General features: G+C 44.3%; 1 protein-coding gene across 1 annotated transcript in view; it reads left to right on the top strand.

The window, feature by feature from the left end:
• The first annotated feature begins 19,811 nt into the window (after positions 1–19,811).
• The window catches only part of LOC311600293 (F-box/LRR-repeat protein 19-like), a 7,585-nt gene continuing 505 nt past the window's right edge, over positions 19,812–26,891 (top strand). The window contains exons 1-3 of the mRNA XM_084786786.1: positions 19,812–20,074; positions 20,839–21,227; positions 23,968–24,051. Coding sequence (XP_084642912.1) covers positions 19,937–20,074; positions 20,839–21,227; positions 23,968–24,051 — 611 coding nt within the window. The 5' untranslated portion in view covers positions 19,812–19,936. The remainder of the gene's footprint in view (positions 20,075–20,838; positions 21,228–23,967; positions 24,052–26,891) is intronic.

The following is a 26,891-nucleotide window of genomic DNA, read 5'->3' as shown; positions in this document are numbered from 1 at the left end:
GAAGTATCTTCCAGACAAACTCAAGTATTTCAGTTTGGATTTCCAGCACCTACATGAAGTTGGGCATTGAGACTCAAGTCTGTAACTCTGGTGGTGAGGGTGGAATGGGGGCGGGTGGATATAGGCAGATGAAGCACACGGCCAGTCGATCTGACAAATCACTGAGCTCCGAGCTCAGAGAAAGACCCTATCTTGAAAAATATGGTGGAGAGTGATTGAGAAAATTGCCTTCACACTTACATTCAGACATATGCAAACACATACAATCACGTACATATGAGAGAGAGGGGGGAGGGAGGGAGGGAGGGAGGGAGGTAGGGAGGGAGGGAAGGAGGGAGGGAGGGAGAGAGAAAGGCAGACAGTTTGAACACATAGGGCAGTGCCAAAGCAGGAGGATTTCTGTGAGTGTAAAGCTAGCATGGATACTAAATAGGTTCAAGCCTTGTTAGTGCTACAGAGCAACACTGTGTCTCAGAAACCAAACCAACCCTCAAACTAAACTAAATCCAAAACTTGGAGTTGGAAGTTCCAAGTAAGTAGTAGCTTTGATGGGCACCATACCATGGCTTCATGTTCAGCTCCTACATGCCACGTGTTGTCGTCACACCTTGACCAACCCGAAAAAGCACCAAACTGCAAGGCCAGTGAGGGGCTTTCACTGTGTCCTCTCATTAGTGTGCAACAGAGGTTGGGGGTACAGCTTGGTTGCCCAGTGTTTGCCTGCCTAGCATGTGTGAGCCCCAGGGCTTGATCTTCAGCATTCCCTGAAGGTTGGGTATGGGGCTCAGAAGGACTGTCTGGCAGTGACAACACTGACCTTCAGGATTCACACTATCTCTGCAGGTTCTTGAGGAATTACATACAGTCCAGTGAAATGTAACCAAGGCTAACACCATCCTCCTATCATCTGCAAATAGTGATACTTTGACTTTTTCCTTTACAAATTGTATCTCCTTAATCTCCTTTAGTTGTCTTATTGCTCTAGCTAGAACTTCAAGTACTATATTGAAAAGATATGGAGAGAGTAAGCAGCCTTGTGTTGTCCCTGATTTTAGTGCAATTGCTTTAAGTTTCCCTTCATTTAATTTGATGTTTGGCTATTTGCTTGCTGTATATTGCCTTTATTGTGTTTAGGTATGAGCCTTGTATCCATGATCTCTCCAAGACTTTTTTTAATGGTTTTTCAAGACAGGCTTTCTCTGTGTTGCCGTGGCTGTCTTGGAACTCACTTTGTAGACCAGGATGTCCTTGAATTCATATATATCCACCTGCTTCTGCCTCCTCAAGTGCTGGGATATCAGGTGTGCACCACCATGCTAGGCTCTAAAAAGCTTTTAACATGAAGGGTTATTAGGTTTTGTCAAAGGCTTTTTTTTTTTTTTTTAGCATCAAATGACATGATCATGTGCATTTTTTCCCAGTTTGTTTATAAGACGGATTACATTAATGGATTTTTGTATATCGAACCCTAACCCTAACCCCTGCATCCTTGGGATGAAGCCTACTTGATAATGATGGATGATGCTTTTGATGTGTTTGGTATTAGCTCTTCTTTGAATGTCTGGTAGTATTCTGTGCTGAAACCATCTGTCCCTGGACTTCTTTTTGGTTGGGAGACTTTTAATGGCTGCTTCTATTTCCTTAGGTGTTATAAGTCTATTTAGATTATTTGTCTGATCTTGATTTAACTTTGGTAAGTGGAATCAATCAAGAAAATTATCCATTTCATTTAGATTTTCCAATTCTGTGTAGTACAAGTTTTTGAAGTAAGGCCTAATGATTTTTTAGATTCAGTTTTAATAACCCCCTTTTCATTTCTTATTGTGTTAATTTGGATATTGTATCTCTGCCTTTTAGTTAGTTTGGCTAAGAGTTTGTCTATTTTGTTGATTTTCTCAAAGAACTAGCTCTTGGTTTCATTGATTCTTTGTATTGTTCTCTTTGTTTCTAATTTATTGCTTTCAGCCCTGAGTTTGATTATTTCCTGCTGCCTACTCCTCTTAGGTGTGTTTATTTCTTTCTGTTCTAGAGCTTTCAGATGAGCCTTTGAATTGCTCATATGAGATCTGTCCAATTTCCTTATAAGGCACTAATCACTATGAACTTTTCTCTTAGCACTGCTTTCATTATGTCCCATAAGTTTGAGTACCTTGTACCTTCATTTTCTTTGAATTATAGGAAGTCTTTAATTTCTTTCCTAATCCAATTGTCACTGAGTAGAGAGATGTTCATTTTCCCTGAGTTTGTAGTCTTTCTGTTGTTGAAGTCCAGCTTTAATCCATAGTGATCTGATAAGCGACAAAATATTTTTTCAATTTTCTTGTATCTGTTGAGGCTTGCTTTGCAATCAACTATATGGTCAGTTTTGGAGAAGGTGCTGAGAAGATGGTATATTCTTTTGTGTTTGGGTAAAAAGTTATGTAGATATTTGTTAAGTCCATTTGCTTCAGGACATCTGTTAGTTTCATTATTTCTAAGTTTAGCTTTTGTCTTGATGATCTGCCATTCACGAGAGTAGGGTGTTGAAGTTGCCTACTAATAATGTTAGCATTCAATATGTGAGTTAAGCTTTACTATTATTTTTTTTTAACAAATGTAAGTGCCCTTGTATTTGGGGCATAGAAGTTCAGAATTGAGACATTATCTTTGTGTATTTTTCCTTTGATGAGTATGAAGTATCCTTCCCCATATCTTTTGATTAATTTTAGTTGAAAGCCTGTTTTATTACTATTAGGATGGCTACTTCAGCTTGCTTCTTGGGTCCAGTTGGTTGGAAAACTCTTTACTCTGAGGGAATGTCTGTCTTTGTTGCTGAGGTGTGTTTCTTGTAAGCAGCAGAATGATGGGTCCTGTTTGCACATCCATTCTGTTAGCCTCTGCCTTTTTACTGGGAAATTGAGTTCATTGGTGTTGAGAGATATTAATGACCCATGATTGTTAGTTTCTGTTATTTTGCTATTGGGGTGGTAGTGTGTGTGTGTGCATGTGCGTGGGTGCGTGTGTGTATGTGCTTCTCTTCTTTTGGTTTTTATGCAGTGGAGCTATTTATTTCCTGTGTTTTCTTCTGTGTAGTTAACTTCCTTGGGTTGGGGTTTTTCTTCTAGTATCTTCTGTAGGGCTGGATTTGTGCATAGATATTGTTTAAATTTTGTTTTGTCATGGAATATCTTGTTTTCTCCATCTATGGTGATTGAAAGTTTTGCTGGGTATAGTAGTCTAGATTGGCATCTGTGCTCTCTTAGAGTCTCTAAGACATCTGTCCAGGGCCTTTTGGCTTTTAGAGTCTCTTTTGAGAAGTCAGGTGTGGAAGGGGTTGAAAAGTCTAACCTGGATGATCCTGGGGCCAGCAAGTCTCCTCAGAAGGCAGGTAGAGGGGACAGAATTATTTTTTAAGTTTTAGGATCTAAAGAATCTAAGGCAAGGTTGTTGTACTTGTATGCTACCAAGTCTTAGAAAACAAGCAACTCTTACAAAGGGAAACATTAAATTGTGGCTGGCTTACAGTTTCAGAGGTTTAGTCCATTATTGTCATTGTGGGAAGCACAGGAGCATGCAGGCAAATATGGTGCTGGAAACAGAACCAGGAGTTCTACATCTTGATCCACAGCCAGCAGAAGACTGTGTTTCACACTAGGTGTAGCTTGAGCATATAAGACATCAAAACCCACCCCAACAGAGTCACATTTCCTCCAATAAGGCCACACATACTCCAATAAGGCCACACTTCCTAATAGTATCACTTCCTATGGCCCAAGCATTCAAACACATGAATCTATGTGGGTCTTTCTTATTCAAATCACCACAGTTTGAGAAAATGTAGCAACAGGGCCTGGCTGCAACGCCCCCCCCTTCCTATCTTGCCCTGACCTGCGGGGTTTCGACTAAAGCTTGAGAGGTGATTCACCTGTATGAGAGACAGAACACAAGACATGAAGGAGAGCAAGTCTGATTGGCCAAGCTCTCAAACTTTATTAGTCAGGCAGCAGTATTTATAAGTCATAAGGCAAAAAAAAAAAAAAAAAAAAAAAAAAGTCATAAGGCAGGGAAGCATGTTGCTATAGCAACCCAGTTGCATACTTTTCTCAAAACACAGGGAATTCCAGGCAGGGTCATAACGTCCTGCCACACAGGGTATCTTGCTCTGTCCTCATCTAGCTTTAGTCTAACTGCTAAACCACAACAGGGTTGCTCCATCTCTATCTGTCTTTAGTCTAACTGCCGACCCACAACAGGGTAAGCTCTGGGAAAAACAGAGACTTAAAGGTGCAGACTTGGACAAGATGGCTGAACATTGGCCATATGGCCTACTGCCCCCAACACTATCTTACATAACAAATAGCTTTGCCAGGACCAAGGATGGACTTTTTCTTTCTCTTGGATAGCATACAGATGGGTCTTCTCCATGCCTATCTCTTACCTATAAGTCTCTGTTTTCAATGGTCTAGGCTAAGCAATGCTCCTTTTGGCCAATAGATTAATTTTTCTTCAGATCTTTTCATTATCAACACAGTCTAAAAGTAGTCTTTTCCATTATGTTCTAATTAAGATATCAATCTTAATGAGTTAATGTCTCATGATCTTGTCGTTGAGGTTCTTCAGGTTGTGAAACCCTGAGTTCCCTAATGTACTGTCCTAATATAGCACACTAACAAAATTGTTAGCATTTGGTTAATCATAAAGACTACATTTCCCAGCATTCCTTATGGCTGAACGGATGAATGAGATTCCCACTGTCCCTACCTACTATCCAGCGAAACCACAGCCAAGGGAATGGGCTTGGCAGAATCAGCAGGGAAAGAAGACCTGTTGAGCTTGACTCTATTCTGGCATGGTCAAGAGACATGAGAGGTGAATAATAAGTGGGAGGCCTCCCTCTCCCCCCCGCCTCCCCCCCCCCCCGTTCCCTGCGAGGGGTCTGGGTGGGGTCTGCCGGCCTCGTGGGCCACTGGTGAAATACCACTACTCTCATCATTTTTTCACTGACCGGGTGAGGCATGTGGGGCAAGCCCTGAAAGGCTCTCACTTCTGGCACCAAGCGCCCCTCCAGCATGTGTGGGCAGGCACAACCCACTCCAGGGACAGTGCCAGGTGTGGAGTTTGACTGGGGCAGTACACCTGTCAACTGGTAACACAGGCGAGCTCAGGGAGGATAGAAACCTTCTGTGGGCAGAAGGGTAAAAGCTCGCTTGATCTTGATTTTTCAGTATGAATATAGACCATGAAAGCGGGGCCTCACGATCCTTCTGACCTTTTGGGTTTTAAGCAGGAGGTATCAGAAAAGTTACCACAGGGATAACTGGCTTGTGGTGGCCAAGCATTTATAGCGATATCGCTTTTTGATCCTTCGATGTCGGCTCTTCCTATCATTGTGAAGTAGAATTCACCAAGCGTTGGATTTTTCACCTACTAATAGGGAACATGAGCTGGGTTTAGATAGGTTAGTTTTACCCTACTGATGATATGTTGTTGCCATGGTAATCCTGCTCAGTACGAGAGGAACCGCAGGTTCAGACATTTGGTGTATGTGCTTGGCTGAGGAGCCAATGGGGCAAAGCTACCATCTGTGGGGGTATGACTGAATGCCTCTAAGTCAGAATCCCGCCCAGGCAGAACAATACGGCACTGCCGAAGGAGCCTCGGTTGGCCCGGGATAGCTGTTGGCCCCGGATAGCTGGGTCCCTGTCCGTCCCCGCCAGCAGTCTTTCAGGTCTTCTCTGGTGCTGGCTGGTTCCCCACCGCACGATGGGACCGGGGAGCCATTTGTCCCAGGAAAAAGGGAGCCGCATTCTCGCCTGTTGCAGTGGTGTGACCACGGGTGTAGGTTTCCCGGCAGATGCACGCCTGTCCCGCCGAGGCTAGGGGCACTCTCTCTGGAGGTGGAGGGGGGGGGGCGACAGAGAGAAATTCCTGTTTTCTCTCTTGGCGTTGGGGGATCAGTCCCTTCCGTGCCCCACACGCTCCCCGCCCTGGCGGAGGGGTCCCTTGGTCCCTTCCGACCCGGGGTCATCGCCAGGGTCACTGGAGGGTTTGGGAGATGCGCAGCGTTGTCGGGGGTGGGGGGCGGCGCTCAGGTTTTCCCCGCACCGCCCCCCTTCCATCTCTCTTTCCTGGGGGAGGGTGGAGGTAGGAGACGCACGCAGGTAAGCTTGACGGCCGCCTCCTTCGTGGGCTGTTTTCTCGAGTCTCTGGGGCAGCGGGGAACCATGCGGGGTCTCGGCAGCATGCCTCTCTATGCCTCGCCCTCCCGGTGACACTTGGGCGGTCCCTCTCCTGGCCGCCTCCCAAGAGGCCCGGTAGACCACTGCTCCCAAAGGGAGTCTGCTCTTTATCCTGGATCTAGGGCGACCGGATATCCAGGTTGGTCTTAAATCTTTTTTCCCCGTTGGGGAACAGAGGTCAATCAGATGACCCTCTTGGATCTCCATCCTGGAACTGGAGGTCGACCAGATGTTGGCTCTGGCCTTTTTTTTTTTTTTTTTTTTAAATATACACACGTATGTATGTATGTATATAAAATGTTTCTGGACTATAAACTATCACCTTATGAGTCTCTTTTAGACACTTGGGAACCCAAAAAAAGACAAGCGAAAAGAGAGGTCCTCACTGGACTGTTTCTCTCTTGCTGGGACTAGGCATAGCAGGAGCTGCCACTAACTTCAGCTCTCATTATACAAGACAAAAGCTATCAAGGTTTAAGGACAGCCATAGATGAGGATATTAGACATTTAGAGCAGTCAATATCTCATCTAGAAGATTCCCTCTCTTCCCTAGCCGAGGTAACCTTACAAAACACAAGAGGCTTAGACTTGCTATTTTTGCAACAAGGGGGTCTATGTGCTGCTCTCAAATAAGAATGCTGTTTCTTCACAGACCATTCTGGAATAATTAAAGATTCCATGTCCAAGGTGCGGGAGTGACTAGCCAAATGGAAAAAAGAACGTGAGGCTTCCCAAGGTTGGTTTGAATCCTGGTATAACAGTTCGCCTTGGCTGACCACACTGATTTCCACCCTGCTGGGCCCCCCTCATTATTCTACCTGTGGTGGCCTTGGGGCCTTATATTTTACATCAGTTACTTGCCTTTATCAAAGAACACATAAATACAGTACAGGTCATGATCTTAAGACAACAAGATTTCAAACTTGATAATGAGGCTCATCTGTAAAAATTAGCCATAACTTCTATTTCAAGATTGAAAAAGTTACAATAGAAAATGGGGGAAATGGAGGGTCCAGGAAGCAATATTGATATTGAACCACGGTATCAATATCAAATCACTATGTGTGCTCTGTAGCTGTTTGGCTCCTTGTAGGGTTCAGCTTGAGTCAAGGCCAGCCAGCCCATGCTGAGGGTCCAACTGTATCTAAAAATATTCCACTACCCCTACCCCTGGAATGTACTTACCCCTCCTTGCTAGCCTGCTAAATTCTGCTTTTGCATAAAGATATAAAAAGCTCTTGCACCTGCTTTTGGAGGTCGGCAGCTTGAAAGAGCTTGTCAGACCTTGATGCTTATCGACTCAATAAAATTCCTGTGTGTATTGCATTGACATCAGACTCCGTTTCTCTCTGGGGACTCCGGCTATATACTAGAGATCTCTCTGGCGGTCTCAGTCTTACACTGTGATAGAGAGATAAACCTGTTTTTTATGATCTCACGTGTGGGATTAGAACGGTCTTGTGAGAGAACAGGTGAGGTTAATCCACTAGAAGACCAATCACCTCATGTGGGAGCTTGATTGTTGCCAGCTGAAAAGATCTCATGAACAGACTCTGGGAGGAGGTATATAAATGAGCCCAGAACTGGAGGTGGGGCCTTGGGAGACTTGTGATAGTTTTGCCTGTTCAATGCTCCACCTCGAGAGGCTCCTAGAGAGAACCGCTTGAGGGAAGGCTTCCGGTTCCAGCTCCTGCTGAGGTTCTGGGTTCTGGTCACTCCAGGTTCCAGCAGAAGAAATCCTGCTGATTACGCCAGGAGAATCGCTCCTCGGAACTGATATCCTTACGGTATTGTTATTGTGTTCTTTAATCCTCTCTTCCTATTGTTTTGGTTAGTCGGGTTATAAGTGATGTAGGTTTCGTTAATAAGTTGCAATAAAATAGATTGGTTAAGAGAACTGAGCCTACAGAGCTGTGTGGCCTGCAACTTGAGAAGTGGTGGGAGGGGCCAGCAGGGTAGGGACACATAAAACCAGGAGAGTGACAAGGAAGAGAAAAAATCTGGGTGGCCCTTGAAAAGGTTTAAGGGAATCATGTGACTGGAACTGAGGGATAGTGGGTGGCATTATGAATATGCACAATTTCCTTCTGTGGATGGGCAGCATGTTTACGGAAACCCAACAACTCTGCTCAGACACAGTTTCCTGGCTGCCAGCCTGGGACAGTCACCAGTCAGCAGCACAGCAGAGGGAACCTCAGCCCATTGGCCCTGGACCCTCCCAGGTCAGAGGGGCTACGGGATGGGAAACGGGGGGGGGGGGGGGGGGGGAGCGGAGCAGGTGTGATTTCCTCAGCTGCCTTTTTTTGTTTGTTTGTTTTGTTTTGTTTTTCGAGACGGGGTTTCTCTGTGTATCCTTGACTGTCCTAGGCTTGCTTTGTATACCAGGCTGGCCTTGAACTCACAGTGATCCACCTGCTTCTGTCTCCTGCTCTTAAGGACTCCACTCTCACAATTCTGTTGAGGATATCTCACCATTGTCAGGTAGGGGGCTTATTGTGAGTTTTTTTTTTTAATATCTTTTATGGTTGCCAGAATAATTTTCATAAAATCATCTCATGGAGCATTTGCAGTATGTGTATTTGGACACCGGGTTCACTGCTACAGCACTTACAAATCTCCTTGAATTCAAATTCACCCATGCATTCTTAACTGCCCTATTCCTCTATTTACCTATTCAAGATCATGTCCTTTGTCCTGGGGAGTAGGCATCCACAGAAAGCTTTGTACATGTTGGTCATATGTGGAACCAGTGCAGATTTGATTGAATCAGAAAATATAATTTATAAAGCACCATAGTTATGGCTGGAAGCATTAACATCTTGAATGTGAGCACAGCATTCAGAAATGTGTCTTCAGTGCTTAGTTATTAATGTTATACTTTGGGTCTGATGAAAACTGCTCCAGGGTATGGTTGGAGGGGCCAGCAGGGTAGGGACACATAAAACCAGGAGAGTGACAAGGAAGAGAAAAATCTGGGTGGCCCTTGAAAAGGTTTAAGGGAATCATGTGACTGGCCACCCACTATCCCTCAGGGTATGGTTTATTCAATGTTCATTCTGAGATTCCCTGGAGAAAAAACAATTTCACCTATGGAGCATATACTATTATAAATAGTAAATATTAACCAAGAAATGGACTTTGGTCAAGAGCTGCAGGGGCTTGTGAACACTAACCTATATTCCACCATACTTTCCCATGTGGCTTTGTTATTTTTGAAGAACTACAACTCCCAGCATTCCAGGTAGCTAATCTGGTTCTTGGGCAGGTGGTATTTGCAGGTCAATTTTGGGTTTCACAGTATGAGGGAGAAAACAGCCAAATATATCTAGAAGGGTCCAGACTGAGCTAGCTCATGAGAGGACAAAGAGGGAAGGAGATGGGGGACAGAAAGAGAAGGGAAGAGAGACTAGAGTTTAGAGAGGAACCAGGCAGCAAGAAATCACCTCTCCAAAAATGTCTCCTTTAACATGTTAATCTCAGGTAGCCCTTTGTCCTGAGTCTCTTTGAGAGCCCAGCCCACTATGCATGCTGTGAGAGCATGACATCAGGCCACACTGTTGTTATAGATAGAAAACTCACTATAGATTACAACAAAATTAGAATACACCTTTTGAGTGATTGTGATTGCTAATTTAAATCAGAAAAATGTTTCCTTGGTTCAAGGAAATCACTGTGCCTGTGCACATGTGGCCAAACTCTTGTTTTTAAACTCATGGCTTGTTAACACTGAGTTTTTTTCACTGTAGACTTCTTGTAGGAGTGGGAATGCCTGGACCCTGGCCTCAGGGCTTTTTTTCAGAGACCTCTTGTTGTAGTGGTGCAGCAGATTCTGACCCACAGAATCCAGTTTTCTTGCAGTCTTCCTCAGGCTGAGAAAATGGCTCTGCATGTGTGTAAATTGTGTGTGAATGAGTCTCACATTCCATAGACTAAGTGAAATCCTCATTGAAGAAGAGACATTTTTATGATATTTTCTTTTTCCTTCATGGCTATCCTTTTGGCAGGTGCTAGTATTTTTCAGTTTTGTTCCAATAAAGTGCTTTGCGCCTCTTTCCCATGGGCAGGTCTCCCACTGCTCAGCCAGATCTGCTCACCTGTGAGTGACAACTAAGAGCCCTAGATAGTGAGGACAGAGATTGTAGCAAAGGATCCAGGTATGTTAGACAGATTGAGCATGGTGTGGGGTGGCTCTGAAGTGACAAAAGGAACAGGACATGAAATTGATTTTGCAAGATTCTGTTTCATTAGTGATTCTGGAAATTTTCACTGAGAATAATGTTAGGTGTGGTAAAATGGATTCCTCATTATAGGCGGTACAGTAAGCATTCAGTAGTCCCTGTATTTGATTAGTTTTGGGTCTCTGAAATAACTGTTGCTCATTGAAGACAAAGTCTCTGACTGAGACTGAAAGCAGCACCTGGTCTTGGTGTGAAGTGAGCCATTTGTGTGTGTAACAAATGTCGTGGTGGATTCCTTTTTAGGGCCTGTGACCTTCCTTATCATTTGCTTTGGTCAAGTTCCAAGTGTAATCTGTGTATTTTTCCCCCGTGCAATTACCCTCATAATGAACCAGAAAACCTGTTACTAATAATAGTCTTGCCAGTATGGCTCCAGTGGGCATGTCTGACAGATTGGGATTGTAGCACACAGGATCCCAATTGGGGTGTGACCACTGATGACTCTGCCCTCCTCAGTCTGCATAGCTATTACTATGTAGTCCAAGATATCTGAAGACAGTGTGAGTGGTTTGATTGAGGTCTCTCTTCTTCTTCTTCTTCTTCTTCTTCTTCTTCTTCTTCTTCTTCTTCTTCTTCTTCTTCTTCATTTTTTTTTCAAGACAGGGTTTCTCCGTGTAGCCTTGTCTGTAGACCAGGGTGGCCTCAAACTCTCAGAAATCCACCTGCCTCTGCCTCCCGAGTGTATGCCATCACAGTTGGGCTGAGTTGTTTTTTTCCCCTTTATGGAGATCCATTTGCTTTCTGACTCTATTGTTCTCTTAAATTTTTCTCTGTCAGAGAACCGTGTACTCAGTGATGCACTGTGTTGAGTTAGTCCTGATTATAGTGGAATTATTCCACGTGTCCTTTTTTACACTGTTGGCTTTAGCTTTGTGTCTGTTTGTATTATTCTGAGGTTTGTTCCTTCTGTCCTCATACCTTGAGAGGTTTTATACTGTTTGAGTTTGCAAATATTTTTTGAGTATTTTTGGATCTATGTCCATGATGGAAATTGATCAGCAGTGTTCTTTCTTTGTCAAGTGCTTAGGGTGTCAAGGTAACTGTGGCTTCATGCAGTGAATTGGGTAATAATCCTTCTGTTTCTATTTTGTAGAATAGGTTGAGCAGTATTGGTGTTAAGTCTTCTTTGAAAGTCTGGTTGATTTCTGCATTAAAACCATCCAGCCCTGGGTTTTTTTTTTTTGGTTGGGAGTCCTGTAATGAATTTTTCTGTTTCACTAGCAGTTATAGGTCTACTTAAGTTGTTTATCTGATCTTGTTTTAACTTTGGTTAGAGTTGCCTATCAATTAAATTATCCATTTCTTTTAGATTTTCCATTTTTTGGAGTACAGGTTTTTAAAGTGCGTCCTTAACTATTCTCAGGATTTACTCATTGTCTGCTTGTATGTCCTTTCTGTTTCTGATTTTTAAAATTTGCATATTCTTCTGTGTTTTAGGTAGGTTGGATAATGGTTAGTCTATTTGTTTTTTTGCAACGAATCAGCTCTGTTTCATTGATTCTTTGTTGTGTTTGTTTGTTTTCTGGTGCAATATAGTTTAGTTTATTCAGGGTTGGGGGATCAGCCTGACTCCTGAGTCTGGGAGTTTCTTGCTGGGGCAGTGGGTGCTTGTGTCTGGGGGAAATCCACGTGGATTCAGGCGGGCGGGGGGGAGGGGGGCAGATCTAGCCTCATGATGCCCTGAACTCATGACCCAGATCTCCATCTTTATCTTAGAACATGGAGCCGGGCACGTGAATAGAAAGGGAGGCTAGTGCTCCAGACTGCACCAAAGACTGCTCAGTGCCCTGCCTCAGGTGCTGCTGCTGCTCCCTGATTCTTTGTATTCTTCTCTTTGGTACTTGTTTTTGAGTGTGTTATGGGTTCCTTTATTGTTTGTTACTTTGGGAACTCTCTTCGGAGAAACAGTGTTAGTTGTCTCTTGATCCTAAAGGTTTGCCTCTCATTTCTTGGCAAGTCTGTGTTTTCCAGTTGAGTGAGTGATATGGTTAACATATTGATTTGTGGTTTTTCAAACTTTCTCATATGTTAACTTCTCTGTGTCCTAATTAACTTCAGCTTTCAACATTTCAGACCCCACAGCCATGTGAGGGAGCCTCAATTGACAGCATGCTCTCATCAGAATGGTTGCTATGTCTGTGAGAGATTGTGTGACTGACAATTTATTTGAGAAGGCTCTTCCAGTGAGGCAATATTCTTAAGCAAATGGGCCTGGGGCAGCCGAACTTGACACGGTAACCTTGAACGAGAGCAAGCCAGGAAACAATGTTTGTCCATGGTGTTTGCCTTGACTTTCTATCCTGAGCTCCCAAAATGATGGACTGTGATCTGACAGAACCATCTCAAACTCCCACTTACTACCTGAGATGCTTTTGATTAGAGGATAGAGCAAGTTAAAACAAAAAATGGTATGCAGAAAGTGATTTTGCTGTTGGACAGATCTTGGGAAGTTCTCTTTTGGAGGAATGTGGAAAATATCAGAAATTGAGCTTAATCGGCTGTTCTTGTAGGACCTGGAAGGTCAGAGTGTTTTGAGTAGTGCAGAAAGAGGAAGTTAAGGTCACAGGGATTCAGCAGAAAATAGACCCTGGGAAAAATTTAGCTAGAGGACATTTGTGTGGGGTATTTCCCAAAATGTTTCTTATTCTGCTCATGCCCTGAGACAGAATTGAAAATCAGTGGGCTGATTCTTAGATGGAATATTGAACCTTTTGAATGGGTAAAACCTGTGACTCACTCAGGACTACATTTAAAAAAAGTGAAACATGAGCCAGAAGTAAACACAAAGTCTGCGGTTTGTAGAGAAAAACAGCACAAGGCAGTTCCAGATGGCAGTCAGATGCTGAAACAGGCAGGACTTTTCAAGGAGAAAAGAAAGAGGGCCCTTGATCTGGTTGGAAGCCTAACAAGGTGCCTTAAGGGCAATACTTCCTCCTGCTAAGCCTTAAATAAGTGGAAAGAGTATGCAAAGTGAGTCCTAGTCCCAGGAAGAAATTTTATATAAAACCTGCTGCTACTGTGGTCCAAGCGTGGCAAGGTCCATCCCAACATAGAAGCCAATCTTGACAGGATCACCTTATTGTGCTGCTTCTGGAAACAAGAAAGATGCAAGATTCAAAGAATCTTCCTCTGTGGTTTCAGTTCAGCAAATGTGCCAGCTGTTTATGTTTGGCAGCTTCATAGTCCCAGTGAGGAGACTGTGAGAGTTCACTGCATTGAAGCTGTGAGGATGAAGCCTGAGTTGCATTTGGAGACCACAAACAAGATGTTGAGACACCCAAGCCATCGAGAAATCTGCATGGAGAGATGCAGATAGGGAGAGGAAGTAACCAAACTGAGGGATGCATGAAAAGGTACAGGAATAGGGCATCTAAGCCCTTTGACGTGGAGATCCATGTGTGTGAGACAGAGCTGCAGGGTTTGGTGTTTGCCCTGCTTAGTTTCTTGCCTTGGTCTAATCTTCCCTCACTGTGTACACATTCATATTTCTCAGAATGAGAAGGATTATTTTGTGCCATTGTGTGTTGGAAAGATAGAACTTGTGTAATGATTTTTATAAGATGTGTGAATCAAGAGGTTGTTGTAATCCTCAGAAGCGACTTTGGGCATTTGTACAGTGAATAGGCTGTTGCTTTGGGCACCTGCACAGTGTACAGGCTGTTGTTTTGGGCATTTGCACAGAGTACAGGCTGTTGTAGATTATTAGGATCATTACTGTTATACTAAATGCATTTGTATCACAGGGTGGCCATAAACCTATAGTAATCAGGGTGAGAATGCAGTTGTTTGAGTCAAAAAGCTCCTAGATTAGAGGCTGTCTGTGAACACTTGTCTGGCCTTTGTGTCTTTCTTTGTGGAGCTTATGGATGCTTTTGTAGGAGGAGCCTTTCTAGAATCTGTTGGTGTATTGTGTATAGTTTACTCCTGTTCATTCAAATGCTAATTTCTCTACCCCACTATCTAGTTTGCATTGTGATGTTTATTTCAAGTATCTCTGGTGTCAAGTTTGTGTCAAGTTGTGTCACCTTTTGTTCTCTTTATTGCCAATAAAAGTCAACTAGCCAGTGCTGAGCAATAACAGAGACTAGGTGGGACTTCCTGGTCCAGTGAGGGGAGGAGAAGGATCAGAAGGGAAAGGAAGGATGCCTGTGGACAGGACCAGGCAACACGAGGAGAAAAGAACTGGACCTAGGAGGCAGTAAAAAGCAAGTATAATGTGGGAAATCTGAATTGGAGGAAGGTACACTAGCTTGGAGGTTTAGGATAGGGTAATTATTGCTTAGTATTATGCTCTCTGCTAATTAAACAGATCCTAGTCTCTCTGTGTGGTGTTTTGGTTAAGGGATAAGCACTGATTATCTTAAAATTGTAAATATTAATAAATATTCAACAAGATTCCTTATTGGGGATGAAATTTGGTTGTCTATATACTCAATCCATTTCCTGTTCTTTGTGTCTACTGTGTTGTGGTTAAAACTGATCAGTCAGCTTCCTTCTCATGCTGTCATGCCTGCATCAGTATAGACTCTATCGCTAAAACACATAAGATACAGTAGAAGCAATTGCTACCCAATGGAAAGCTAATTTGCTGGGGTTTTAATATTTTTAAATTTGTTGTTTTTGTTTCTGTTTTTGAAAACAAAGTTTCTCTCTATAGTCCTAGCTTTCCTGAAAGTATGTAGGCCAGATGGGTGTTAAACTTAGAGATCCACCTGACTCTGGCTCCAGAGTGCTGGGATTAGATGTGGGCCAACATGTGTGGCTGTTTTTTATTTTTAAAAAATTATTATTTATTATTATACATACAGTGCTCTTCCTTCATGTACACCTGCAGGCCAGAAGAGGGCATCATATCACATTATAGATGGTTGTGAGCCACCACGTGGTTGCTGGGAATTGAAATCAGGACCTCTGGAAGAGCAGACAGTGCTCTTAACCTCTGAGCCATCTCTCTAGCTCCCTGTTTTTTTTTTTTTAATATTTATTTATTTATACAGAAGAGGGCATCATATCACATTATAGATGGTTGTGAGCCACCATGTGGTTGCTGGGAATTGAACTCAGGACTTCTGGAAGAACAGTCAGTGCTCTTAACCTCTGAGCCAGCTCTCCAGCCCCTAGCTCCCTGTTTGTTTTTTTTTTTAAGTAAAGTTAGTGGAAGTTATTGGAATGTAGTTTTTTGTACAAGGAAGCATATGCTGTTGTGCTGATCTTCATCCACATATTGAATTTTGAAATTTTGCAGAATATATTATGTTTTTTAGGATGGCATGTCTTCATGATATTAATATGACCTGAGCCTTCTGAGTCATTGGATTGCAGGTATGTGACATTCTTCCTACATATGTTTGTTCTGAATTTTTGAATGAATATGAGTATTTTTCCTGTATGCATGAACATGTATATCATGTGTACCTCCTCCTCACTGCTGTCAGAACTCCTGAACTTGGAATAATGAATAGTTGTGAGCCCCATGTAAATAATGACAATTGACCTCAATTATTTTTTCCTTCACTTTTCTTATTCTTTTTTTTATTATTTTTGGTTTTTCAAGACAGTATTTCTTTGTGTACCCTTGGCTGTCGTGAACTCACTTTGTAGACTGGGCTGGCCTCGAACTCATAGTGATCTGCCTGCCTCTGGCTCCCAAGGGCTGGGGTTAAAGGCGTATACCACCAATGCCCAGCTTACCTCAATTATTTTCAATACCAGCAAGAGCTTTTAACTGGTGAGCCATCTCTCCTGTCCTATTTTGTTTATTTATATTGCTATTTATATTTATTACATTTATATTGCTATTAATTCCTTCTGTTCATTTATAAATGTTTAAACATGCATTCCCTTTTAGTAAAATCTTACTAATATTACAGTGTAAACTGGGGTACCTCAGGGCTATGGAAGATGAATATCAAACAGGAGTGAATGTATAATTCTTTGTAGGAACTTCAGTAAAGACCTCTGAGTTCTTTCTGTCTTTTTGTTTGTTTGTTTGATTGATTTTTTTTTTTTTGAAGGGAGTCAGGATCTTAATATGTACATCATGGCATAGAACAGGCTGGCACCTGACTCTGCCTACTGAGTGCAGGGATTAAAGGCATGAGCAAGTATACCCAGCTTGTCCATCATTTTTGTAGTTAGTAATTGTTCCTACAATTTCTCTGATGTGTGATCTGTGTGCTTCTCTCTCTATGTCTGTTAATTGGCATTTCTCTTGCGAGGCTATTTCCTGTTCAAAGGGCACAGAAATGACAAATGCCAAGAGCTATACAGGATTGGCAAAAGCAAACCTATGAGCCTCTGGAGGCAGCCCATTCATTTTTCACAGCTGTATCCTTGGTTTAGGAAAAGCCTAAGTGATTTTGCCTCAAAACTGCTTCCTATTGTTACACTGTCTTTCCATGCTTCTCTCTTGTGTCAGGCATAATGCATTATGCAGATTTCCTGCATAATCTTATGAAGGTGATTATATAGTTCCTGAGAGTGATTTCTGAATAGATTCAAGTAATGATTAGCCCTCCTCCAAATTATCAAAAAACTGCTAAGAGTTCTGCGAACCACATGAGTTACACCAGAAAGAAAAGCAAGATTGAACCACATTAATGATCAAGGGAATGCATTCATTCTAGGTTTAGTCCAGGCTGAGTCCTAGGTGTTCACCACAATAAGAAAGACCATATGAACATAAAAACAAAGAACAAATGGGTTTCTATACAAGATAGGACAGACACCTGTTTCTTGATAACAACCTTGACACCAAAAACTCTTGCTTGCAACACATAATGTACATATGAAATAAGAAAAGATAAAGCTTCTGCTTGGAACTCTGAGCTTATAGATAAAACTACTATTTAAACTATAATGAGCAAAAAATGTTCAGTTAGATATAGTTCTAATGAAATAACTTAAAATCAATAGTCCCATTGTCATTCTTTACTGTAATTATTGTATAGGGGAGATAAAAACCTAGGACAAGAATAAAAGAGGGGCTTGCTAGAGCCTGTTCTACCCATTTACTATGTGTCTGTGTATATATGTTCTCATGTGAATAGATATGTGTATGCATGTGTAAATGTCTACATGTGTGTGTGTGTAAAGTTTTGAAGCCCCTTGTGTGTATGAATGTGTACCTGTCTGCATGTCTCATTGCTTATGCGAGCTGATATAGTGGAAGAGCCACAGCCAGGGTCGGGTTCCCTGAGGATGGCCTGGATTTGCTGCATTCTTCGCAAGAAAGACTGCTAAAATCAACACCATCACCACAGGAAAGCTTGTGGGAATCTGCTATTCAAAGCCCATGTTTATTTTACTTGTATGAGTGTATGTGTAAAGTCTTTTTTTCCTCTTTTTTCTCCCCTCTCCTTGTCTAGCTGGCCACAAGAAAACCAGTCCAGAACTGTTCCTTGGCCTTTTTCAGGTTTCTAGCTTCCAGCAAGCCTCTGTTGAATGCCTAAGTCAGCCACTAAGCTTAAAAGCAAACTAAAGTTTTTCTTTTACAACCTCCTGTTGTTTACAGCAGGAAACTGTCAGAGTCACCTGCTGTTAAACAATAGACTCCTTAGCTAAGGAGTGGCGTTGGCAGCAGAAGAGCCAGAAAAACCAAATAGCTCAATTGATAAAGCATCAGATGGTTCTTTGGAATTGCCAACACTGTGTCCTGTCCAAATACTAAGCATGTGTGTCAAGGCTGGCCCATGATGGAGATGAACCTCATTATTCAGTTTCCTTCTAAAATGACTTTGTGGTTACAGTAGAACTTCTGTGTCTGGAAATGAGTGGAGGAAGCACCAGAGTTATATGACTATGTTGTCAATGGCGCAGACATGTACAGTGATGTCAGTATCCTGCTTTCCGTGTACACATGTACAGCATACTTTAGGATGCAGTGACCTCTGATGATGTGCATGTGAACTTCACTCGGGAAGAGTGGGCTTTGCTGGATCCTTCCCAGAAGAGTCTCTGCAAGGATGTGATGCTGGAGACCTACAGGAACCAAGCTGCTGTAGGTAGGACTGAATTATCTTTTTCTTTTTAAAGTCAGGGGACAAATGTTTCTCTGTTACTGATGTTCTTCTGTAATTTCAAATGAGAATGAGGAATAATGAGGTGAATAAATCAGGCATGGTTCTGAGAGTCTCTGAATATAATAACTTCAGTTTTCCTAATTTCCAATAATATATAATATATTTTCTAGTACTATATTTTAAGCCACAATTTGGGAGACCATAATATTGAAGAACGTTGTCAAGTTCTAGAAGACATGGAGGGTAATTTTCATGTGCAAGCTGATACATGTCTTCTAGAAGAAATTTTAATGTTCCCTGCAAGTTTTAAAGAAAAGCAACAGTGTTAAAAAAACGAAAACACCAACCAGCCTCTGCGTGCCCTGTCTCTGTGGGTCAGGGGGACCCAGGGGAGGGTGGCAGGTTGCAGGAACCCCGCCCCCCCCTGAACCAGCAGTGGGAGGGGTTTGAACCCCGGAAATGGTGGGGAGCCCTGGATCTTTCCCTGGACTTCTAGACAGTTGGAGCTGGGAAGGTGCCAGTTAAGGGTTGGGGGGCTTTGGGGAGAGGTGGGGTTGGGGAGCTGAGACTCGTACCGGGACTGAGTAGGGCCTGGGCAGAAGCTGAGCACCCTGCACCCAAGAAGCCCCTCGTTGCCTGGAGTGGCTCAGTGACTGAGCCCCCCCAGAGCAGGACCTTCCCTTGGAAGGGCCTTGCAGTATCCGGTGGGAGGGCCTGGCCCCCGGAGCTCCCGACCTCCACTCGCTGTTGTCCCGCCCTCCGCTGGAGGGAGGGACCGATCGCCCTCAGGAGGCGTGGACCGAGGCGTTCTGAGCGTTTCCCACTCTGCGCCGCCAGTGGCTGTCAACCCGCCAGGAGATGGCTCCCGGGACACGTGAGAGTCTTCGGTGGTGTTGACACCCCCAATGTCGTCGCGCAGCCAGAGCCCTGGGGCTGGAGCGGACCAACGTGGAACCTGCTGCCGCCGCTGCCAGGCCTGTGTGGGAACTGAGTGCGGGGACTGCCATTTGTGAGGAGACATGAGGAAGCTGGGGGCGTCGGCTGGGCAGGCGCATGAAGTGGTCTTGCCTGCTTCGGCAGTGCGCTGTGCCCGTGCTCCCACACACAGCTGTGTGCATGTGCGAACTGAGTGCGGGGACTGCCATTTGTGAGGAGACATGAGGAAGCTGGGGGCGTCGGCTGGGCAGGCGCATGAAGCGGTCTTGTCTGCTTCGGCAGTGCGCTGCGCCCATGCTCCCACACACAGCTGTGTGCATGTGCGAACTGAGTGCGGGGACTGCCATTTGTGAGGAGACATGAGGAAGCTGGGGGCGTCGGCAGGGTGGGCACATGAAGTGGTCTTGCCTGCTTCGGCAGTGCGCTGTGCCCGTGCTCCCACACACAGCTGTGTGCCTTCTGTGTTGGAGAGCTGGGAAGGAGGAAGGTGGATGGAGAGGAAGAGAAGTTTGGTTTGAGCCTCATGGAGTGTACAGTCTGCAACGGGATCATCCACCCTGGCTGCCTGATGATGGGAAAGGCTGAAGGTGCTATCAATTCAGAGATCCCCAACTGCTGGGAGTGTCCCCAAGGTACCCAGGAAGGATGGACAAGGATGCAGGTGAGGGTCCAGGGCACCACAGGGTTGACAGTGGTGAGGGGTGGATGGAAGCTGACAGAGGAGCCACCACTTCCACCTCTGCCCAGAAGAAAGAAACCTTTACCTGCTGGCCCTCTCCCTGACCATGTGTCTGGGCACCCAAGCAGAAGGAGTGGGAGGCAGGGAATGAGACCCCCACCCCAAGGAAAAAGGTGAAAGGAGGCCAAGAGAGGCACTTGAAAAAGGTGGTGGTGATGCCTGCCTCCTCCGAGGAGCAGACCCAGGCAGCCCTGGCCTTCTGCCCCCCCCCCCCCCCAGGTTCTGAATCCCAGCCAGGCATTGTCATCCTGCCACCCTGTGTTCCCTCCCAAGAACTGGGAGAAACTCAAGCCACCTATGGCTTCTGCTGAGGGCCCGGCAGTGCCATTCCCATCACCACAGAGGGAGAAACTTGAGTGTTTAAAGCATATGTGCCAGCTGCTGGAGCGGGTACCTGATACCTCTTCTTACTCCTAGGACTCAGACACAGACTCAGACTCCTAGGGCACATTGCTTAGTAAGGACAAAGCTCCTGGGGAGGCCTGGAATGTCCTTCAGCCAGCCTGGGGCAGCTCTGGCGAGAAGGAAAACCACGGGGTGGCGGTGGGCTAAATGCCCTGGCAGTGGGGGACCACAGTTCTATTGGCCCCTGGGCCCTGCCCCTCCACCATAGCCTCCACAGTTATTTGCCCGCCCCCCCCCCCCAAGCCCTGAGTCTGACACTCTGCCTTTGGCTGCTGCTTCAGGCTGCATGGCTCCATGTCTTCCAGCACCTTGGATCCCGAGAGCAATGTGTCTGCATGCGAGTCTGCCGGACTTGGAGCCGCTGGTGCTACAACAAGCGTCTGTGGCCTTGGATGGAACTAAGCCGGAGGAAGTTGATGACCCCACCCATGCTTAATGTGGTTGTTTGCCGCCAGCCATGTGCTCTGGACCTCAGCTGCACAGGCCTCTCCACAAAAAGCAGCTCATGGGCTTCTGAATCAACTGCAAGGCTTGCAGGAGTTGGTGCTTTCTGGGTGGTCCTGGCTCTCCGTCTCTGCCCTGGGCTCCACCCCACTGCCTGCACTGCGGCTCTTATGGATGTTAAAGACTCCCAGATCCTGGACCTCTTGCCCTCATTTCACCCCCTAACGTGAGGCCAGGTTATTTTCTTCATGACTTGACACTCCTCAGTTTAATGTCTTGGGATTTCTGCCCAGGGACTTGAGCCAACCTTCCCCTTTCCCACCTGCACTGTTATCTTTGGGGATCTTTGCTTCCCATCTCTGCCTTCCACTTGCTTTGTTGTCCATCTCCTTGGGGATGTGGGTCAAGAGGTACAGGGGAGGTGCTGAGCAAAAGGGGTGGTGGGAGGGGTAGTGAAGGTGCAAGTCTTGAGTATGGAAGAGTGAGGGGGCAGGATCCTGGGAGCCACGGGGCTGTGGGAGGTGATGGATGGGTGCGGGGAGGGCAGAGAGCAGACCAACAAGGGTTCAGGGAACAAAGGCCACTGGGTGTGATGGGGGTCCAAAAAGGGGAAGCCAGAGCAGCAGTTGGGGATCCAGGAGTCAGAAAGGGGGCTCTACAAACCAGGAAATGGCAGGACTGGGGCTGGGAGAGGAGCAGATGTGGGGCTCGTTCCCTCTCTGTGGGGTTACCCCTCTCCCTTCCCTCTGCCCAGATTTCAGTTCTTTCCTGGACCCTGACTCCTTGAACGTCACTGAAAATGGCAGCTATTGCAAGGAGTGGGGGCTGCGAGTAAACCTGCTGTTCAGCTCGTGGCCCAGGGTAGTGGTGAGGGGTAGCCCAGACCCCTGCCTGGCTCTCTACACAGTACTTGAACACTCATCTGTACTGAACCAGGGGAATCTGGGACCTGTGGGACTGTGATGTGAGGGGACCAGCTTGACCTAAACTGGGCTAATGGGCACCCCGTTTGGTCTGTCCCACCCCCCAGATCTCTTGCATTACTGTCTTGAACAGCTCCACCACTCCGACCTGGTGGGGGATGTCAGCTTAAAGATAAGCGATATGGAACTCCTCCAGCTTGACTCATCCCATTCTTTCATTGTCATGGATACTTGTGTCCCATTTGCCCAGGGAACTGCCACTCCTAGTTGCCATGGAAATAGCAGCCAATGGACCCTTCCAGAAATCAGCGCTAAGACTGGAAACAGTCCCTCTTAGTTGCTGTGGGAACTTAGTTAACAGACTCTTGGCACCTCCCCTCTCCACTCTCCCCACCCCTTTCCTTCTTCCAGTGTGAGGGTGGAGTCTCAAGAGCCTGAGGGAGGAGTTGGGTCCAGGTCCCACTCAATTTAGGCCAGGGGGAACTGGGTTGTACCACATGGGGGTGGGGGAGGGGAATCTATCCACCCACCTCAGGTAACAGGAAGGTGACAGGTTGGGAGTGGGGGCTGGGCAGACCAAAGGCAGATGGGCAGGCTGGGCCTGGGGTTGGAGAAAGGCTTGACCATGGGGGCGCTTGAGGGAGGGAAGAAAGCACCCCGTCAAGGGGCAAGTGTGGGACCCAGGTGGTCTGGACCCCTAAACCCCCAAGTCTGTACAATATGGTTTGCTATAAAACTCAGAATTGTCAAAACAACAAACAAAACAAAAACACAACCTAAACCAAAAAACAAATGAACTAAAACACCTGAAAAAACCAAAACCCCACTGCTTTAAGTCCAGTGATGATTATTATATTCTCACAAAACAACGCACCTCAGTGTCAGGAATCTGATTTGTGGTCTTTTTTTTTTCCTCCTCGATTTATTTATTATGTATACAGTGCTCTGCCTGCTTGTACACCTGCAGGCCACAAGAGGGCGCCAGATCTCATTACAGATGGTTGTGAGCCACCATGTGGTTGCTGGGAATTGAACTCAGGACCTCTGGAAGAGTAGCCAGTGCTCTTAACCTCTGAGCCATCTCTCCAGCGCTGATTTGTGTTCTTAAGGCGTTCATCTAAGAACTGAAACAAGGAAGCAGTGACTTAACAGATGTCACTATTTGAATCGTAGCCCTATTAGAGCCGTGCTGTAGAACTGCCAATCGGTTTAGTTTCATACCACTTAGATATTGCAAAAGAAATACACATTGAATATGTGACAGGCATATGTCCAAAACCTTCTGTAAGCAAAAAGTCCACAGCATTGATAGTGTTAGACATAGACTTGTAGTAATGTTGCTAATACCAGTGAGAGGGCAGTTTATGATAATCATGAGTTTTGTGGTGGAGAAACCTTAATCTCATGTCCATGAGGAACAAAAATCAAACTGAATACAATGTGGAAACCTTTCATTTTTTATTCTTAATGGGTGTATCCTAAATGGATACAAGCCATGTGAGCATAGTGATATTGAAAGAAGCAACATACCTTTCTCCAGAACAATGAGAAGATATGTAGGAGTTCCAATTTGATTAGACGTTATGAATGTGATACAACTTTACAATTAATTGGTTTTCCAACATCATCGTGAACCTCACAAACTCACACTGCAGAAAATCTCTATGAGTACTAAGAATGTGAAAATTCTGTTTGTCCTGGTTCACTTTTCAAATGTGGTATGACTCACACTATAGAAAAATTTGTGAATGCAGTCAGTGTGGTAAAGCTCTGAGTTCTTCCAGTTCTCTTCAAATATATGAAAAACATCATATAGAAAAACGATGCTATAAATGTGAGCCATGTAATAAATGCTCTCACTACCATAGGTATCTTTACAGACTCAACACATGAAGAAGGGGAACACCATGAACGTAAACAAAGTGATAAAACCTTAAGATCTGGTTCCTCTTTACCATTAGACCCAACTGTAAAATTCATAGGAAAATTAATTCAGTGTAATGAATGTGGGAAAGCTTTCACATGCTCTAATTATCTTTGCAGGCATGAAAGAAGTCACATAGGAGAGGAACACTCTGAATGTACTCAATATGGTAAAGCCTTCACACATCAGAGCCATCCTCAAAGGTAAGAAATAATTCACTGTGGAGAGATACTCTAAAGGTATTTAATATGGTGAAACCTTTGCACATCACAGTAGTTTCCAATATCATAAAAGAACACATACTGGGGAGAAACCCTATGAATTTAATGAGTATAGTAAAGGCTTCACATGTCCCAGTCATCTTCGAAGGCATGAAAAAGTTCATACTGGATAGAAACCCTGTGAGTGTATTTAATAAGGTGAAGCCTCTGCACATTTCTGCTGAAGGCCAGCTTGAACACTACAGGGTAAATTGAGGCAGGACATAGAGTTGGTGACTGATCACCCACCAGACTTTTCTCTGATGGAATCTGGCTTGATTTACTGGAGCCAGTTCTCCCTTTGGCCAGCAGCTGGGGTCCAGTATTGCTTGTCACTAGCAAAGAAGAAAAATAAAAAAGGAGGGAGTATACACACACACACACACACACACACACACACACACACACACACACACGGTAGATGAAGCAAGGCACGTTCCAAAAACCTTTATTTTTTCTTATAGCTTACATATCCCAACAAACAACTTCCAAGCATTATAAAGTGATTACATTCTATTTTTCTTTTAGTGAATGGCCATGTAAAAACACTATATACCCCAATATTTTTACACGAAAACCTTTTTCACATTGCAGGTGAAGAAAATAAATTGTTCTCAAGAACCTACATATATTCACAACTAAGCAGGGTGTTATAGATCAACAAAGTGAAAGCAAGCAAGATAATTTTTTAGCCAGTTCCTGATTTTCACTGACAGACTGCAATTTGTGATTACAAAGAAAGGATCAATTATCTTAAAAGCAATCTTTTTATTAACATTTATTTTTATTTCAATGTGCATTGCTGTTTTGCCTGCATATATGTCTGTGTGAGGGTGTCAGATCTTGGAGTTACAGACAGTTGTAAGCTGCCATGTGGGTGCTGGGAATTGAACCAGGGTCCTCTGGAACAGCAGTCAGTGCTCTTAGCCCCTGAGCTGTGCGGTAGAACTGCCAATCATTATAGTTTCATACCAATAATGAAAGTATATAAGAAACCAGTCATACACATATTTGAATGTGTGACAGAACACATTGAAGAAAAAACCTTAAAATGTAACTAATGTTACAAACCCTTTCCACAACACAGTTACCTGCAAACATATAAACGAACACATCCTTCAGAGAAAACGTGTGCAATGTGGTAAAGACTTGGTGTGTGGCAGCAGTTTTAGTCATCATGAGAAAAAAAAAATCATACTGCAGAGAGACCCCTAAATGTAGTCAGTGTGGTAAAGTTTTGCACTTTGTTTTCTTACGGAAGAGTAAAAACCTTTACTGTGTAATCAACTGGTGAAAGCCCCTGTGTGTCACAGTAGTCTTCGAGGACCTGAAAGAACTCATACACAAGGGAATCGAGGGCTGTCAAGGGTTTGGTAAAATCCTAGGCCAACACACTTACCACTTACATTCAGTTACACAAGATTGTTCACTGAGAAGAAACATGACAAGTGTCAAAATCTATTCAAACATTGTGATGTCCCTCTTTATTTTGACTTGCAAAGTCTTCTAAAAATATGAATTCAAATGGTTATGTATCCCTTTTAGATTTCACAGTTTTCTTTAATTATAGGTATAAAACTTTATGGATGTGTTTAATTACATTTTCTTTGCTGTGATAAATCAAAGTCTAAGGCAAGCTATACAAGTTTAATTTGTTTTAAGATGGCAAAAGGGATCACCATTAAAGTGGCAATGCCACAAGTGTCACACTTGGCAGCTACAGCAGGAAGCTCAGAGCTCACATTTTCAACCTGCAGCATGAAGCACAGAGTAAATCTGGACATGGTGTGTGGATCTAAACTTTCCTATTTGTTTTTTCTAATTTTATTTATGTATACAAAGTTTTGTCTGCATGTACACCTGCACACCAGAAGAGGGCGCCAGATCTCATCACAGATGGTTGTGAGCCACCATGTGGTTGGTGGGAATTGAACTCAGGACCTCTGGAAGAGCAGACAGTGCTCTTAACCTCTGAGCCATCTCTCCAGCCCCGGATGTAAACTTTCTTTTCTTTTCTTTTCTTTTTTTTTTTTTTTTTTAAGATTTTATTTATTATGTATACAGTGTGATCAGATTACATTATAGATGGTTGTGAGCCACCATGTGGTTGCTGGGAATTGAACTCAGGACCTCTGGAAGAGCAGTCAGTGCTCTTAACCACTGAGCCATCTCTCCAGCCCCTCTTTTCTTTTTTTTAAAACAGAATTAATCCACTTTATTTTTCTTGTAAAAACCCTTATATGGTAGCCACAGCTGGAGCCTGGGTCCTCTGAACAGACACTCTGGTGTGGGTTTTCACAAGAGACTTGGTGAACACAGTTTCTTTCCAGAGATCGGGTGTCAGGTAGCTGTACATCTTGGAAATGGCATCAAAAGTGGCCTTGGCAAAGTTGCCCAGGGTGGCAGTACAGCTCCTGGCTGATGTGTAGCAGTCATCAATACCGGCCATCATCAGTAGCTTCTTGGGCACAGGAGCTGAGACAATGCTAGTGCCTCTGGGGGCAGGGATGAGACGCACCAAAACAGAGCCACAGTGGCCTGTCACCCACCCCCAATGACATGTTTCCACCATCAGGGCAGCATTTCCTAAATCTCTCCAAATGATATCCCCAACTGAGAAGAACTAGTTTCTCTGGCTTCAAGCCCACATGCTTTCTTCCTGTTACACGAACCATTTCATGATATAGAAAAACTCTTTAAGCCTTTAGATGCCTCAGCATCTGCCAGGTGTGGTGGCGCACACCTTTGATCCCAGCACTCAGAGGCAGGCAGATCACTGTGAG

The sequence above is a fragment of the Acomys minous genome (assembly GCF_964271855.1).
Source record: "Acomys minous genome assembly, chromosome: 6".
Lineage (NCBI taxonomy): Eukaryota > Metazoa > Chordata > Mammalia > Rodentia > Muridae > Acomys > Acomys minous.
Note: the sequence above shows the minus strand (reverse complement) of the source record. Positions and strands in the feature narration are given on the sequence as shown.